The sequence below is a fragment of the Poecilia formosa genome, unplaced genomic scaffold, assembly GCF_000485575.1.
Source record: "Poecilia formosa unplaced genomic scaffold, Poecilia_formosa-5.1.2 Scaffold174, whole genome shotgun sequence".
In the NCBI taxonomy this organism is placed as follows: Eukaryota; Metazoa; Chordata; class Actinopteri; order Cyprinodontiformes; family Poeciliidae; genus Poecilia; species Poecilia formosa.
In genome coordinates, this window is record NW_006800113.1 from 1,093,272 (window position 1) to 1,112,410 (window position 19,139).

The 19,139-nt window shown below is 39.6% G+C and overlaps 1 protein-coding gene across 2 annotated transcripts in view; it reads left to right on the top strand.

The window, feature by feature from the left end:
- The first annotated feature begins 1,737 nt into the window (after positions 1–1,737).
- LOC103147142 (fibroblast growth factor 14-like) overlaps positions 1,738–19,139 on the top strand; it is a 51,962-nt gene continuing 34,560 nt past the window's right edge. The window contains exon 1 of one of the 2 annotated variants that reach the window (XM_007565341.2): positions 1,738–3,596. In XM_007565341.2, coding sequence (XP_007565403.1) covers positions 2,906–3,596 — 691 coding nt within the window. In that variant the 5' untranslated portion in view covers positions 1,738–2,905. Of the gene's footprint in view, positions 3,597–15,584; positions 15,710–19,139 lie in introns of those variants that run through there. The other variant, XM_007565343.2, reaches the window with a different exon arrangement.

The window sequence follows — 19,139 nt, forward strand, 5'->3', positions numbered from 1 at the left end:
TTAGCTTTGTTCAGATTTTTAAAGGATATTGTTCTTGTCTGTGCAATGAAACACATAAATCTTCTAGTGGTTTTAGTTTCTTCTAAAGTTGGACTCTAATGTAAGTTTTTCACCGTGCACATATGCATGCATGACTTACTGTTTCCTTTTGGTTCAATCTCCGCTGCAGAGCTTGGCAGAATGGTGACATCATAATGAGTAAAGTGTTAGCTTGCGGAGCTTAGCGTTACAATCCTTGGTTGTTTGAGTTTTGATCTTTTCCTACTTTATTTACGTGTGATAGGTCTTGATCTACTCAGTTTATTTCTCTGTTTACTATTGTTGGAGAGGTGTTGCCATATTAGATAATTCTTGTATTCTATGCATTTTGTTTTATTCTCTTACAATAGTTTCAGGCCTTTTTTTTGTTTGTAGACCCTTTTCAGTCTTAGTTCATCTTGTTTTGTGCTAATTAGTCTCCTTCCCTTGGTCTCCACACTGTTTTTCTGGTACTGCTCTCCCACATCTCCTCTAGCTCATCTGTTTTCCTTTGCCATTTTCCACCCCTGCCTCAGTATTTAAGCTCTTAGTTTTTCATTGTTTCCTGATGGATTCTTCCGTTTCTCTGTCTGTCCATAAATAACATTGGACTTAACTGTAGGTCTTTACTTTGACTAAGCCATTCTAACATATGCTTATGCTTTGATCTAAACCTTTACATTGTAGCCATTTAGTGTCTAGTCGTCTAGGGGTCAACCTGATTCAACAAAGGAAACCAACTAGAGAATAAATGTTGTTTTATTCTGCCTCTCTGGCAAACAAACCAGTTTACAACCTATTCTGTCTGTGGTTGCCTGCTGCAGCAGCATGTGTGGATTCAGCACTGTGGACAATGCCAGCTTTGGCTCTGAGTGAACAATCACTGCAGCACACCGAGCCCCCAACAAAAAAAAAAAAAACAAAAAAAATCCCGCAGCGCTGAACACAGCACAAGCCTGTGTTTCTTCTTGATTAAAAAAAACATCCTGCTTGTTCAAGCAAGCCGGAAAACAAAACACAGATTAGATGAGGCACTCTAGTCTATCGGAGCTTGAACATCTTAATGTTGCATACGAGTCGTGCAACAGGTTGCCAACAACATACACAGCGTTTGGATTTGGAGTGTAGTTTTGGAGCTTCTGGAGCTCAAAAGGCGGAGCAGCGAAGAAGAAGAAAAAACGGTTTTCCCTCTGGATGAGTAATGCCTCTGCGCCGCATGCCTTCCTCTCTCAATCTCTCTCTCTCTCTCTCTCTCTGGTTGTCAGTCACATATTGACGGTGTGGGGAACCACGTGTCTTCACTAACTGGAAACTTCCTCCACCCCAGTTGGGCTGCAGCAAGCTGCACTAGAAAACCGGAGGTAGTTGCCTCCTTCAAAATAAAAGTCATGACAGAGAGTTTGGGTTGTTTGCACTGAACAAGAAAGTGTGACAAACTCTTTTTGAAAAAAAAAAAAAAAAAAGAAAGAAAAGTATTTTCTGCATTATTAGGCATTCAGTGTTTTATCACGCAGCAAAGTAGCTTTGAATATTAGTTTAACATTTAAATAAATGCAAAGTAAATTAGTATTCATACTGCTGGAACTTTTCCTATTTTATCAAGTCATATCTCCAAAGTCCAACATATTTCACTGGGTTTTATGCAAGCACTGCATTGTTATAAACTGGAAGGAAAACATATATTTTTGCATGTATTTTTACAGAAAAAATTTGTAAAATATAATTTTTCAAATTCATATTCCGGATTCAGCACCGTGTAGAACCAACGTTTGCTCCATCAGCTTTTTACGTCCATTAATGAGAGAACAACGATGCTCATTCAGCTTCTCAGTTGGGGTTAGGTCTTTGTTTTTGCTAGGCCATTTTAGCACATATCCTTGCCTTGTAGAGTTGGCTGAACTTGAAGATGGACATCTGCCCCAACCTGAAGTCTTCTGCAACGTATAACAGGTTTTCTTCCAGGATTTTCCTGCATTTCACATCATCAACTTTGACCAAGTTCCCCCCACAGAATGATGGGGCTATCACCTTTTTTCACCATATAGCTGGTGTGTTTAAGATAATTAGGAGTCGGGTTTTTTTTTTGTGTCCACCTACAAGATTTGCTCAAAGCAGACATGTTTTGACTTTCTTTCAACAACTGCTTCCTTCTTGCCGTTTTTGGTCCTTCTGCAAGCCAAACCATTGAGCGAACATGCGTGGATCGATTGTGCCTTGTCTTATTTTGATGCCGCAAACCGGAACAAATGTTTGCTGTAACCGCTTCCACTTAGTTTGCTGGCTGGGTATCGATAGTCTGTGCACCTTGTCGCGTCGGTCCCCTCAGCGCGGCTGGAGAGGACTCTAATGCCCCGTGACTGGACCGAGACACCGCCGGGCTCCCACGTCTTCCCCACATCCAGTTTCTGGACTGCTGAAGGCTCCACAGCCAGACTCCCGCAGCTTCTTCTTTATTACCAAGGTGAGGAAGAGCAGCAGGAGGAGGCGGAGAGGAGAGAGACAGACAGCAACAGCAGCAGCATCTTGGCGCATTGGAGTTTATGGATTATTGAGAAACGCGGATCAAATATTCATAAGGATTTTTTTTAAAAAAAGAGGGAAAACACAAGGTGGGATAGTGTGAGAGATTCCCTGCAGTGATTCACCTACAGGAACACCGCTGATTTTTCATACAGCGTGTGCGCTCAGCGTGTTGGAGTGTGTGCGTGTGTGTGTGTGTGTGTGTTTGGAAAGGAGCCCCCCCTGCTGCAGCACTTTCCTGCTGCACGGACGGAGTGATGCCACCGAGTTGCTGACGGACACCCGGCAGGTTCTCCTCACCCCGCCTCCCTTTCCTCCCCTCCTCCCGCACGGACGGACGCATCGAGCCCCTGCGATCCCCACTAATATGCAATGGTTTTTTGTACAGAAGCAGACAGCTGCCGCGTACAGCCGACTTCACGCTAGCGCCGCCGCATGCCTGACCGTCGCCGCCGCTCCTCTCCCCGCGCCGCGCGGCAGACGACGCCATCTGAAAAGGAGCGCTCTGGGGCTTTTCGCGCCGCGGCGGCCGCGCGGCACCAGCATCAGCAGCAGCAGTAGCGACCCTTCCTCCGCAGCTGAGGACCACCGGCCGCTGGGGCAGCAGGAGACGGGGATCGAGGAGACATCCGCCGCAGCGGTTGCGCTTTTCCAGCCGCACGGGGGCGACGTCGACGCGGAATACGTGCGGCTGGTGGTCTCCGAGCTTGCGGGGAAAGCGGGCGAGAATCCGGGCGAGGAGCTGGGCTTCCTGCTCTTACTTTTGTCTATGGTGCAGATCGGGGGCGCGCCGCACCGCCGAACTGAGCCTGACAGCTGGCCGGTTCTGCTGGCATGCAAACAGGGGGAAGTATCAGCCCACATGCGGTGGGTGAATTTTAGGCTGCCGCATCCGGAGCGCCTCTCCTCTTCCTTCTCTTCTTCTTCCTCCTCCTCTTCCTCCTCCCCCGTCTCGGCCAAATCCATGCGGTTTATTTGGAACAACATTTTCAGCAAAGGATCGCATATGCTGCAGTGTCTTTGTGGCAGGAGCCTCAAGAAAACCAAGAACCCAACTGGTGAGTTTGTTTGCACGTGTGTACCTGTGACACAAAGTGACTGTAAAAGTGTTTATGATGGAGTTGACCTGTGCATGTGGGACTGGGCTTTCTCTGCAGCAGCATGGGCAGCGAGTGAGAGCTCTAAGAAGGGGAGGGCTGATGATGCAAACTAATTAGCTACACTAGTATATAGATGTAAACCTTCAGGATCAAACAGACCACATTTATGGAGCAGAAATAAAGCAGAGAAACTTTTTTCTCCTGTCTTTTCAGTTGTAAATGTTACAAACTCCAACTTTTCAATCACTTAAATTAAATGCTTATTAGATCAAGCCTGTCATATTAATCTCCTGAAACTCACAGATCATTCTCCCTAGAGAGCAAAGCAGCAGACTTTCCACTATCTGCTCTGTGTGATGGACTGACAGTGGGAACTGCTCACAGTATTGATATATTGATGGTTTAGAAAGATGGCTGGTGTGTCCTGCCATGGAGTATTTAGAGGACAACATAAGAAACCAAAAAATGATTTTATTTTATTTTTTATCTCTAAAATTACATAAAGTGGAAAGTTTTGGAGAGTTCAGCAAACTCTGCTACAAACTAATCCAGTGCTCTCTGAAGTGATGCGAGAGCTCCAGGGTGTGTGACTCCACATGGCCGTGAGCAGAGAATAAAAATGCAACCAGTGTTTCCACTCGGTAATGATGAGATCAGGCGTTAGTGGTGATGTGTCTTCTCTTTGTCCTTTAATGGCAAACAGCCATATCTCTTGGATGAGTGATTACAGAGGGCTGTCCTTTCAGAGTTTGGAGAGTTCAGAACGATTCAGCACCACGGACAGCAGCCTTTAAAATCTCCATGGACTTCCTTAGTTTGCTGCCTGAAGTGTTGCTTTACCCTTGTCTGAGTTTTAGACTGTTTCATACATTTGGCTGCAGACATTTTGTCAGGTTAGATCAAAGTGCCTCCAAAGTTGAGACCTAAATCTACTTGAGAATCTGTGCTCTTTAAAACTGTTTTTGTCCTTCCAAAACCCTGCAGCCTGTAATTAAAAGAAGAACAACAACAAAAAGACACTACATGAGTGAATGTTTTTTTTTTTCCTCTGGGTTTTGGCTGAATTTCTTCTATTTACTTCCTCTTTGCTCATTTGATGAAGCTCCTTGAAGTCAGACTTGCAGCGTCTATGAGGGAAAAAAACAAAAAAACAAAAAAAAACAAAAAAAAAAACAAAAAACAAACAAGCAGCCATGTGATGCACAAGCGGAAACTTTTCACTGCACCACTTCGGTAGGAGTATTTTTCAAAAACATTGTTGCATGAAAAGACATTTTGATTGTGGTGCATGAGCAAAGTTATGATAATTGCTTTTTAACAAACATCTCTGGCAGATTTTACTGATTGCTATTCAATTAGATTCACATTTTACATCCTGATTTTTTTTCACACTAAAAGTAGGACTAACCATTTAATTTAATGTTTTCTAGTTAAATCTCATTTGTTTGCCTTCGATGCAGCCACGGTTCTGTGAGAATAGCTGGAAAGAGAGGCAGCGGGAGCTCAGAAACTTGGCTTCTTGCATGCATTGTTTTGCCATGTTCTGCAATTAGCCGGTGAAAATGTTATCTCGCCCGCCCACGTACGCAAACTCGCGCACAAAACCCATAAAAAGTGCCGCGTCTCCAAGAAGCACAAGTTATCCCAGCAGCATCCTGCCGCTTGGCTCATAATCTTCCAGCAGCTTCCTCAGCTCAGCTGCTGGCTTTCTGCTTTTAATTAAAGACAAACTATGAAAACCATCTGGCTGCTTGTTGGTGTGTATTTAAACTTAATGCACGNTTTTTTTTTTTTTTTTTTTTTTTTTTTACAAAACTCAGCATCTTGCTGGATTCTTCTCTTCAGCGTTATTGCAGTGGAGTATTTCCATGAGTCCAACTCCTGTTTCCTGCAGATGAACCCATCGCATTCATTGTCGGAAGCAATAAGGCACAAGATTGTTCCCCAGACTTTTAATAGCACATGCAGGCGTGGGCTCCCATTCATCCTCATGTATCTGCCCATCTTCTTCGGAGAGTTGCTGTTAAGGCTTCATGCTTTATGTTTTATTCAAAGCCTGTAGTACAGCAGCAGGGTTTTGCTGGTTTTGGGAGCAAAAGTCTCTCAGTCACAAATGGACTCCATTTGGTAGCTTATGTTTCCGGCTTCAACAACGTTCAGAGTCGAGTCACTGAGTGACCAGAGGGAAAGCTTTGTTGTTTTCCTCCGAGCTTAAATTTGTCCTTCTGGATTGTCGTTTGCGTGCCGTTACGTCGTTCGGATATGATGAGCGGACAGAATCCCCATGACGTCTGTCCTCTGAAGTCACCCGTGGGGGTTTTGGTTTAGATGTGTGTGGGTGTGTGTGTGTGTGGGCCCTCATTAGTTCATGGGTTTTGTTGTCCAAACACACTGAGTCTGCACAAAGATGACTTTGCTGGACTGGTCTGTTTTTGCCTGGACTCATCATGTCCTGCATGTCAAACTCGGCAAGAAAATCTGCGTCATCATACGTCATCTTTTATATAATCGGGCCTGAAAACAAGTTCTTCTTTCAAAGATGGCATCCTGGTAGTATTTCTTGTAGTACAATTAAATAACCCACCAGTTGTTCAAACTGGTGCAGCTAGAAGGGGGTGAAACCTCATGGTGATAAAATTCTCAAATCTGCATGGTGTTATGTTAAAAGGCGTTTCCCCCTAAACCTAGCAGCTGCTTAAAAAAGAAACAGGAAAGTTTTTACATCACGTTAGTAGGAGTTTGGTTCTCTTTTCATAGCAGAATCATTTTAATCCAGCCACATTAGAGTTTTTTTTTTAATTTTGAGCAGGCGGAATTCCACAGGATTTAAGTCCAGACTTTGACTAGGCCATTCCAAAACCTCTGCTTTGGATCACTGTAATGCTGTGATCCAAAGTGCTAGTGACTCATTACTGGATAGGTTGGATCACGATCCAGGATTTTCAGGTTCCAGGTCTGAGGATGATCCTCAGTCTGGAGGATCATCTGGATGTTTTTTGACAAATGTGTGACAAGTGTTTTTCTTTAATGCTTTTTTTTAATTGCACTGAAGATGTGAAGACGTTTCTGCACTAACAGAATTATTCTTTGTTCTGGACAGGTTTCTGTGGGGTTTGCAGGTGTTGGACTTCGAAAAAGTGCTCCACTTTATTTTTAATTTAATAATATATTATCATTATTATTATATTTTATGTCAGTCTGCTCTGTTAGATGTCACGCAGGCAGATTGTAAAACAAGTAGAAGCAGTTACCTACAGCAGTAAGTTTTGCTGTAGATTCTAATCATGTTACTGTCAGGATTCAGACTTCTGGAGCAGAAAATTGTGTTGCATTAAAATAAAACGTCACGTTACCTCTCAATGGTTACACAGTTCCGACTTGCCTAGGATTATTTCTTTTTTGTTCTCAGACAAAAAAGAAATTGTCATTGAATGATAATCATTCAAAAGTCATTCAATGACTTTTGAATGATTGCCTTTAACTTTATTAACATTTTATGCTGCTCTGTCACATTTTTGTAACTGAGAGCTAGACTTTGATAGACACATTTTCTTGGCTTTATGTGTAATAACACATTTTCTCTCTTTATTAAATCATAAGTGAAGTCATCCAAGCCTCGCTCTGAGTACTGCATAACCAGGCAAACTGCACCTTGAATGTAATTTGTTGATGGTTGAACCCAAAAAGACACCGAGATTGGGACAGAGCAAGATAAAAGATTAATGCTGAAATGGCCTAGTCAAAGTCCAGACATATTTCTAATTGGTAGACTGGAAGATTGTTTGCAGAAACACTTCACCCAAACTAACTACATGGATAAATTAGCTGAAATTAAAGTCTTAAAATAAAGCATGTACTATTTTCCTTCCACTTCTCAACTGTGCAATACTTTTGTCTTCTTATAACATAACATCCTACTTAAAAGGAAGATTTTAGATGTGAGGCATACATTTAAGAAGCTGGAAACAGAAACCCCCCCACAAAATGTATACTTTTCTGCTATAATAACACAGCACATAGATGACAGGAATATTTCCATGTCAAACAAAAGTAGTGTTGATCCAACTGTAGCTGCGTCGCGTGGCAGGAACGCTGTAATTTTCAGACTGACGCAGTGAAGCAAAGAGCAAAGAGGAGAACCGGGGGGATGGAGAGGAGTGGACGGGTGTTTGTGTGCAGGCATGCGTGTGTTTGGACAGCTCTAGCTGCAGGTATCTGCCATCAGAGGCTGAGTGCTGAGTGTTACATTTCCAAGGGCACTTAGAAAGCAGCAGGGCATCAAAGGCTTCACTGAGAAGGGGTTTCACCGGCTGAATGATAAGAAGCAGCGAGACTCTTGACGACGTCTCGGTTTGTTTTGAAACTGTTTAACCGGAGAGAATGAAGAGATCAGAAATTGATATTTTCTTTTTCTGACACGGCCGAAAAAAGAAATCTCCTAACGCAAAAACTTTCTACTTAAGGAAATTGTACGGTAAATTGAAACCCAGCTACAGAACATCTTGAATGACAAATGTCAAATTTGTTCTCCTGTTGTTTCTAGCATAAAGTCAAACATGGTGGTGGCAGTGTGGTGGTCTGGGACTGCTTTGCTGCTTCAGGTTATGAACGATTTACCTATAATTTCTGCCCAGTCATCATTTTGTAAACTTAAGCTCATAATGGACGTCGGACCCGCAGAAGGACAATGATGCGAACTTGCTGTTTATGAAAATCCAGGCTGTTTCTTTCTGGTTCCGAAACATGTTAATCTTTAACATTAAAGCGCAACCAAAAAGAGAAACCTTTAATAATGGGAACTATTTTCCATATCTCTGCTCTCCACTTCCTCCCTTTGTTCCTCCTCTATCACACACACACTTAAGCTGACTTCATCCCTACCTCGTCTTTGGTAACCTTTTGCCCGATGACAGCCTCAGTGACACATTCGCCCTATCTGTGGGACTCTCAGTGAGTGTTGCTGTATGGCTTCACTTTTGAAGGGGGAGTTCAGAGAATTTCAGAAGTGGATGTTTCTTTTTTTCACCCAGGAAGTGATCTAAGCGGGCGTTTTCAGGTGTGTTTTATTGTGTGCCATGGACTTTGAGTCTATTCTGAAGGTAGCAGAGAGGCGAATTAAAAGCGCTCTGGGTAAAGCTGAGGCAGGTAAGGAATATTTACTCTGAGAGCATATCATAAATATTTTAGGTTTTAATTTAAATGTAATGTTTTTTCAGTAATATTACCATTTAAGTAAAATCACAGCCAAAGGTTTGGCTTTACGTTACAAATTTAAAGCGCTTCAGTTTTGCTTTGTAAAAGGCGTTGTTTTAAATCACTGAATTTAGTTAAAGTTTATGTTTGCAATTTAAATATATCTTGATCACAGAATTTAAATAAGGTACTCAGAGTGTGTTACTTTTCGACTAAAGTTTGTCTGAAATGTAACTGATTTTACTGAAATCAAAACAAAATGCTGTCAAAGTGATAATCTGCAATCACTAGCCTAAGAAAATCCGTCACTTCCTATCTGGCTTAACTCGTAATATTTTTTGACTAGTAAAAGAATCCTTCTTAACAGCAGTGTTAAAACACTTTCAAATCATGATAATTAAAATACATTGTTTGCATTGAGATGTCTCAAGAATTTCTGAATCAGTATTGGGACAATGTCAAATTCTTCTAAGAACTGATGTTGCTGATTTATTTATCTGTCAATATTAACAATCTACTGATAATTCAGTGTAACTGACCAACTTGTTAACTTTTAATTTTCATTTCATTTTGCAGAGAAAAAGTTCTTCAAATGTGCCACAGCCAACATCATTGGCAAACTTTACTTCTTCCACACCTTGTAAAGGTGGAGCGATAGTGAATGTAGCACTCTGACATGCTACATCAAATGCCTCTTGTGGTATTTGATAAGTCTGGCGTCTCTCTGTGTAGCATCTGTCTGGAGATTGTTATATAACTGTGTGTATGTGTGTGTGTGTGTGAGCGCATTTGGATGAAGTCATCTGTTGAAATTCAACTAACTTCCTTCAGATGTCATCTAATTAGTAAATAGTCCACCTTGTCAAATGTGTACTGCTAAGTTAGCAGTAAAAACTGTTTTGGTCAATTGTTAATGCTAATGAGGTCTCTAGGACAGATGTTAGGACTTGTATTTAAAGTCCTCAGAAAAACCATTTACAGATTTGTTTAGTTTTTGCCACTCTTAAGTTTTTTTTACCTCCTTCATGAGAAACTTAGAAAATGGTGAGGAACAGAAGAAGTAAGGGAACAAACAGAGACCAGAAACAATGCAGCAATGACCATATATATATATATATATATATATATATATATATATTTATATATATTTTTTTTTTTTTAAATCATGTTTTTCCTTTAATTCATAAAAATAAACCATGAGTTGCTTTTTCTATTTAATTTACTCTCTGTGTCTGGTAGTCACACCAGTTTGCTGATCTGAAACATTTAAAAGTGACAAGAAGGCAAAAAGAGAATAAATCTTTCAGACTTTATTGCTGCTGCATTCTCATTTGTTGCTTTGCCTGATCCTTTTAGAGCACCGTTTTGTACTGCGATTAGCTTTGAGAAAGCTGCTTTTTTTTAACATTTGCTTTTAAATCTTCTTGTACCTTGAAGAGTCAGTTTCTGATCTGCATTGTTGTGTAGTTGGGATTAGATGCGGTCCTGTTTAGGCTTTACGGGCTGAATCGGTTCCCTTAATGCACCATCTTCTTATTGTCAGAGGGATTAGCGTGCTCAGAAGTATACACTTGGGGGCACATATATCTATAAAAAGAAGTTCTTTTGATGCAGTGCTGCGAGTTAAACGGATTTAATGTTACTGACTGGCTCAGAAAGACATATAAATCATAAAAGAAGCTTGAATTTGAACCTAAACGTCACTAACAAAGAATGGGGTGAAGCAAACCTGTTGTGTCCTTGTCTAAGATTTACCACATGGTTTTGGCTTGTTACATAATTATTCAGAAGTTGTGAATTGACAGCTGGTGTTCCAGTTTTTTAACAAATAATGTGAAATGGTTTTCCAGGTGATAAAAAAATATATAATTCTTTGTGAAGCTCTAAACGTTTTGACAGTTTGACCAAAACATCATTTGTTCATGACGTTTAAAGTTTTTTACGGATAAACAAAGCTTTTTATATTCATGCAAGATGTTTTTTTTTCTTCTTTAAGTGTCAGTAAAAATTAATTAAAATTAGATCAAGAAAAAAAAAACATTTGTTCATTATTTGTTGTTGCAGTACTTAGTTTTGCCACAAGAGGCAGCAAGGGTATCCATATAAAACTTTATTGACCTCAGGCCAGAACTGCCGCAACATTGTCAAAATATAAACTGCTGGATTGTTTTAAAATCATTATCTCTAACTTTGAAGTTTATGAAAAAAAAAAAGTTTTTTAGACCTAAGGGAGAACAAATGCCTTGTCTTTTAATGCATAATAAACCTATTTGTGTTTAAACATCATTTTCCCTGTTAATTATTTTCAAAAATAAAATAAATCTCTGAATAACTGACTGGTGACTTGATGTAAACTTTATTTTCTCCTGTGCAAGTTGCAGCACATGGGCCTGCATATCAATTAAATATGGAAGAACCTTTTTTTCCTTATTGCTTTTAGTCAGTGAGAGGAGGATTTGCTGCTGTACTTTGATTAACCCAACTGCGCTAGACTTCAAGTTAAAAACTCGATGGCCAGACTTTCTCTTTCAGGATTTTCTACTAGAGAGCAGAATTAAAAAAAACAACTAGTTTTTATTTATTTATTTATTCTGCTTAAACGAGATTCAAGCGGCGTATTGAACGGTGTAAGGTTTGGTAGAAATTTCTTCAAACAGCTTCTGTTACAAGCTCATCTGTGAGAACAGATGATAGTTTTGCTTCCTTCTCTGCTGCGTTTATGGCTCTGCTGTAGTTGCGGTTTGCCCTCAATGACGGCATCGCTCGCAAGGACACATCCGCCTTAAAACAACGACCTACCCTAGTTTTGAGTCATTACAGCGGGACCAGAATGTCACGGTGACATAAACATCTTGGAGCCGTGCAGGGAAAAAAAAAACCCTAGTTTGGCCTGATTAGTTCAGACCAGAGGAGGGCGCTTACCGAAGAAATGGAGGCGAACACAGGACAGTCCCGAAAGAGAAAAACTGCTAAAGTTTGAGAATCTGTGAAAAGAGTTGAAAACTGAAACCACTAAGGCTGCAACTAACGATTATTTTAGTAATCGATTAATACCTCAGTTATTCAGACATTTAATCGATTAATTGGATAAAAGATAGAAGATAGATATAAATACTGTCAGGGGGTGTGGTTGGTGGCGGTGAGGATGAATGCAGAGACCCAGGTTGTGATGAAGATGATGAGTTTAATGATGAAGGCTCAACAACAGTCCAGAACAGGCAGTACGGCAGAGAGTTAGCAAACAGCTAATACCAGTAGCAACTGATAACTGAAACACAAGAGCTAAGCAAACCAGGACTTCACAGTTCAGCTAAAGAGCTTCAACATATGACATAAACGAGGATCTGACGAGGAACAGGTGGGACTAAATACACTGGGAGGGTGATCACAGGAACGAGACACAGCTGGGATCAATCAAGACAGCACAGAGACTCAGGGGAAAACGGGACTAGACAGACAATCTCAAAATAACTACACAGAAACGCATATCACTACAGATTTTTCATTTAACCACTTAAGCCTCTTTTGTTCAATATTCGAAATATATAAAAAGACGCAAATCAACAAATAATCCAGTTCCTTTTTTAAATAAGAAACATTTTGGTGCACAAACAGCAATACCACAGCATTCCTTTAAATCTGAACCAGGTGAAGCTAAAACTATGCCACTTGATGAGTTTTGACTAAAACACATTTAAATGTATAGTTTTGGCTCAGTGACAGCTCTGAGGCAATTTCACCAAATTGCTTTTTTTCTAAAATTGTGTACTTCAGTTAGCAATTAATCATTTACTAAATTAGTTGATGATTACTTCAACAATCAATCACTATTAAATTGATTAATCATTTCAGTCTTTGAACACACACACTCTACATTCAGTCTGACTGAGCTGTGTAAAGAAGCTGCTGCGCAAAGTAGATTGATTTAGTTTTAAAAAGACAAAATGTCAGGGGTTATGAAAACTGAGATGTTATTTTATACTTGGGACCGCTGCACATATTTACCCAAAGCAACTTGACAACTTGATCAGAGGTCTTGATAAATATGTTTTGCTTTGTACATATGTCGGCTAACAGTTTCCAGCTCTTGTGGAAAAAGGGCATTTTTACATTTAAAGCAGAATAAAATTGGATGTTGTTGCAGTGAACAGAAGTGGAGTGTGGATGTGATGAGTACGGTTCAAAGAGAAAGAATGAAGGAGCAGATATTGTGCAAACTCATAGGCCAGTTTATATTGCTTTGGGGTGTAATAGTGCAATTGGACCGTTGTTAGATCCAACTTGAACATGCAAAATGTCTAATGTTTATCCTGATGCTCTTTTGCTGTTGTTGCCCGAAGGCCATCTTATTTATTGTTAAAAATGTCAATGTACCAACTCAAATCTAATAATTTTTCTCCATGTGTGGATTTTGCTGCACAACGTATCAAAAAAGAAGTACTTGGATTTCAGTAATGTTAGATAATTTAGGGATTGTGTATGCAGGCGTTTTTTGCCAGTGATATTTGGTGATACTTCCTGTGTTTAGAAGGTAAAATTTTGTTTTCAAAATGACAGATTATAGCCAGAAGCATCATTTTTTAATATACCCTTATTGTTAAGGAGGAAAATTTAAATTTGCTATGCTTTGGGGAGCTTGGAGAGTCATTGCAGAAGGACTGTTGGTTGGTCTGAAGAAGGAATAAAATTTTCTTCCCTCAGGAAGTGAAAGCAGAGACCGTCCCAGACTGTTTGCTTTTATTGGTTGACACACGTCTTCAGTATCACATGGAGGCTTGGGGCAACAGCTGCAGTGTGACAGATCGGGGTGGCAGTGACAATCCTCAAGAAACCAACACACTTTTCAGACTCTGTGAGGAAGTTTTCTCCAACTTAAGGGAGGTTTTGCTCAATCGTCAGACCTCTTAATACACACAGTGGAAGGCATCTTAGCATCTACAATCTTTATTGTCGCTCTTGAGGGAATAGTCAATCAGGGCCAAGGATAAAGGAAGGCCACTCCTGGATTGGGTGTTTTACAAATGGAAGGCAGTAGTGTGTAAAGTAGCATTGTGCCTCAGTATTTCAGCTTCCCAATCTGTGTTTTCTTTCAAATATTTTAGATTATTTGCATTCACAGTCCACAGAAAACCTTGAATAGATGAGTAAATGGATCAAGTTTTCTTCTGATGTTAGACTGACAATGTTTCAGCATTTACCATTTACATTCTGATCTTCACCTATTATCATAAGATATATATCATGACTAAAATAGCGAGTGTCAAAGTTATTGACTGATAACCTAGAACATCTGCATGTTTATATTTCTTTAGCATCGACTCTCACTGCCTTTTTTATTCAAAATGACACTTCAGGGAGTTCTCCCTCCGGTCTCGTTATCTTACTGGCGTCTTCATGCTCCCTGCTGTGGTTCTGATGTCTTGGTGGGATGGCTGTGGAGCAATTATCGAGCCGCTCTGATGCAGAACTTTCCATGTTCTCTTGTTTTGTGCTGGAAGTCGTTGCTGATTGCTCCGGTTATCTTCTGCTATTCCAGCTGTGTGTGAACTCTTATCTCGGCGGGGAAAACGGGGAACGAGAAAAACGCGACAAATCGAAAAGCGACACCGAATGTATTTGCATCGCAATGTAGCTGCTATTTTAGCTCCAAAGCAACAACGAGTAGCCAGTGCTCGGAAAATGAGACAGAGGAGCTTAAGATTTTGTTGAAAGCAGTCTTGGTGCAACTTGAAAGAACAAGTTACTGCAGAAAAACACAGAAGGAAACCCAAAGCATTTTACCAAACTCTGATGCGTTCTTTCTCTCATTTTAGTGGCATTTAGCAAACAGAAAGAAGTTTGATGTTGTTTGATCTGATTTAACATCCGGCAGTGAGGAATAAAAGATGTATGAACAGTAGAGTTCTGGTTTCAGCTGTACGACTGATGTGGTCTCAAGCAAACAGTGCCTCTTTAAATCAAATATATCGAATACAATTGTTAGAAACTCCACATGTGTTTTCACAGCAGTGTTTCCTGGGGTTGGCTCTACTTGACAGGCTCGATTAGCTTCAATTCCGCCAAATTAGACAGATTTGTGACGGTGAACCTTACTTGGTACAACTGATAGTTGGTACAAAAAGCATGAAACGGGGGGAGGAATATTCAAGATGAGGAAGGAATCAGAAGGAGCTGGACGAAAAGTGTGTGTAAGGGAGTGAGAATGAATAATTTAGTCCCTCCATTCCCTCTCTGCTCCTCCCTGCTGAGTTGGTGATGTTGCAAAGATAGATGACGAACAAGGAGAGGAAAGAAAGAAAAAATCAGGACAGTGAGGGACTAACTAGCAAGAAAAGATGGAAGATAGGATGCTTTAGGAGCAGGTGTTTGTGTTTTACAGTAACTGTATGATCGCGCGCGCGTGTGTGTGTGTCTGTGTGTGTGTGTGTGATAAGATCAGAGGCGAGCCCACAACCAGGTGAAGCTTCAAATGGCGAGGATTTATGTAACTGAAACCAGATATGTGTGTCTGCGCGCGCGCCGTCCTCTCAGCATTCAGCAGGTGTTTTGCTCCTTCCTTTTGGAGACCCACCTGCGTCACTAATCGCTCGTTGCCAGGGTAACAGCGGTCTTCCCCGTGCAGGCGGCAGCCCAAGCGCCCCGTGTGAGTGACTCATCCGACTAGCTTTTCCGAGCGGCTATCCTCACACTCCCGTCTGGGGGAACACCCACCCACATCTGTCATCTCCCCTCCGCCCGTCTCTACTTCTCCTCCACCTCGTTAAACGAGTCTTCTCGCTTCACCTGTGCAGGTCCAAGCAACATGACACAGGTTGAACATTTAACTGACGCGTTTGATCGCAGCAGGGCCGAAGAAATCAGTCCCCATGACTCACCAGGTAAAGAAAAAGTGTGCCACGTAGAGGAGTTCATACGTTTTTATTTTGCAGAGGCAATTAAAACCGACAGGCATTAATTAAAAGCAACGTCTCTCTTTGTCTGAATGGGACAAAACAGGTTAGAAATTGCAATTTTAAACAGACAACATGGATTAAAACTGGCTTTTTTAAAATTCCATAATGCTTTTTTAGATGTATTTTTAATGTTCTCTTAATGTCAAAGTGTCTCAAGTCACCTTTTGTCTTTCCAATTTGTTCTTCGACTCGACTCCATCCGAGTCATCTTGTTGATTCTTTTTTTCAGTGCGTTCCTGTTTATTGGTAATTCTGGTTACTTTATGTTTTCTGTTTGTGATCTTTCTCTTTCTCTGGAGTAATTTCATTTGTCTTGCATCACCTTAGCTGGCCTCTCTCTGTTATTTCTGGCTTTCTGTATGTAACTGTGTCAGTGATTCCAAACAGGTGTTTAAGCATTTCATAAACACTTCAAAGAAGAATCCACATATATGTATTTTAATGTTAGTAATGATGGGTATTATTTCATTTTGCAAAATTTCCAAATCACAACAGAACTAAATGGGTGCTAATATTTTCCAGCTCTAAGAATTTGAGAGAAACCTGATAATTTACTTTAGTGCCACAGACGCAGCCAGCTGCCCCCTTCTGACTCTTCTCTATAACTGCACCGCTTTTTCATCACGAGTAAGGACCTTCAATAGTCAGATTTAACCCAAACAATGCTACTGCTTTTAAATATATATATCTAAATATGATTAATGGTTTTGTTTCTTTCATTTTATTTTTGAAACTATTACACAGACTCACTCTAACTAAAACACAGTGTTGCACAGCATTAGACCATACTAGAGGTTCTCACACATGAATTGACTTTTGAAGTCAGAAGTACTTTTTTCTCACACAATAATTGATTTTTTACAGATACTAAATCTTTTACTTAATTTAAGATGGTTTAGAACTCTAATTTATGAACTTTAATTAATTTAATTTGACAAGGCATTTGCTGACATTGATTGTAATTAGCTCCATTTACATTTCTTACACTTAGAATTAGAACAGAATTAGTGTTAATTTTATATTCATCTCCCACACTTTCAAATGGTGACTTTATATAGGGAGGTGTAAAAAAAACTATGTCAATGCTTTCCAATTGACTTACAAATTCAAATGTGAATTCCAATACAATTTGCTGTCAACAACTGCAAGAAGTTTGATTTCAGACATTTTTTCTTATGCAACAGTATGATCAAAACTTTGTTTTTTGAGTTAGTTAAAAGTATTAACCAGATATCAATATTAATTATCATTTATAATTAGAAATTGTGTTTTATTTAAGCTGCTTTCACATTGTTCGCTATTTTACTATGAGTCTTGGCATATGGTGATACCGGTCTAAATGAGAAAATGAAGTGGTTTTGTGGAATATTCAGTTCAGTTCTGGCGTGTGTGTTAATGTAAAGCACTTTTACCACCATTTTGATATGTATTTTTCTATATTTTTTAATATATAGTATACTTACAATAATCAGTTTTTTTTATTTTTACTGCAAATGCTATAGTTAATCTTTCTGCTCTAAATCGATATTCTCAAAAAAGTATATTGCTTTGAGTTCTGAAATTTAGATTTTAAAAAAAGAATGTATATTTTTTCAGAGTGTTACAGAATAAAACATCAAATAATTTTCATAACTTAAATTACTGTTAAAAAGTCTGCTTCCAACAGCTGAAAATTTTTAAAAATAGAGCTGCTAAAGTTTTATTAATAATCTAGCACTTCGGCAACCAGAAATGGCAAATTTCTCTTTTTTATTTTTGCCAAACATGTCAAATATATAAGTTATTTATTTAGTTATGATATAAATTGTAATCAGTATAGGTCCAGAGTTATTACGTCTGATTTTATTGTCTTTTTCATGTGAAGGATCGGAGGACAGTGAAGAGGGAGGGGAAACGATGATTAAATATCGCTGTTGCCCTTTTGGATCTCTAGAGGGTGCTGTTGCTTCTGTATGGAGCGACAAGAAACCCAGGCGTGAAGATGCCCCTCAAATGTAGTGAAACATAATTATGTAGTCATGTTGGCTGTCAATGCAACCACTGATGCACAGCATTTCTTCTTTTTGGCGTTTTGCAGGCGTCAGTTTGTAGCATTTGCAACTTTGTCAGTTTTCTTTCCGACCATGCTTCTGGAAGGAAAATAAAAACTGGGACGGGCAGACACATTTCTTTGAGGAAAAAGCAGGTGCAGAGAGGAGGGAGACAAATTTTCCTTTTTGAGGTCTAATCGCTGCACCTTGCCTTTCTGGGATGGCATAAAAAGCAACCCTGTGGCTGAATTTTAATGTAAATATGGCTCTGATTTATTCATAACTCCTTTGCCTGGACTGACCTGGATAGATGTGGGTGTACACATCTCCTCCTTCCACACATACATAAGCAGAGCACATTCATACCTCTGTGCATATTTTTGTCAGTCAGACTGACAAGCAAAACAATGAAAATACACAAAAACATGTTTAAATTTTCATATGTCTGCAGCACCAGGTGATGTAGACAGAAACTCTGGACTGTTGTGGAAGATTCTGGATTTTTCTGCAATACATTTGAAAACAAATTGGTTAAAAAAAACACAGAAAAACAATTAAAGTCGTAAGAATGTTTCATCCGATTTATGATTATTTTTGAGTTACTTAAACACTCTTAAAGTACATATCCCATACTAACTCCACATAGAACTACGTCACAGTTGATTGTTTGAGACTGTTAATAATATATTGTAATATCAAATAGAGTCATCAACTAATTGCGGTTAATTTCCTTGGAGATGCTCTGCTGCCACCTAGTGGCTATTATTGTGATGTAGAGACTCTGTCCAAGGTGCTGAAATGAGCTCAAATCATTCTGGCAATTTCTAATATTTTATTTATGACTAAATCTTATTACTTTTTATCATTATTTTCTGTTTTTTTTTGTTATTGTAATATATGAAAACTAGAGGGTAATGTTTATCCTAACCTGCATTTTATTTTGGGACCTGGCACTTTTCTTAAGCATTGCCTATCATAAATATGCACTACCCGTCTGCATTTGCTCTAACATGCATATAAAAAACCTAAATGTATTTTCAGTGGGGTATATTTCAATAATTATACTTTTTATTGCCAAATCAACTCCTGTTACTGGCTCTGACGTGCTTTTATATGTGTATATATGAAGGAAATGTCAGCCATAGTACTTAATCTTCCGGCTGGAAACCTGCACCTGAAAGATAAAAGCAGACATGCCAGGCTGTGCTGCAGCTAATCAGCCCATCAATCGAGCCCACCTCTTGCATTTTTAAACCGTTTATTCAGACAGCCGTTCCTGAGCTGAATACAGACAGTTGGGAATGTGTGGGGAGAGAGATAATGAG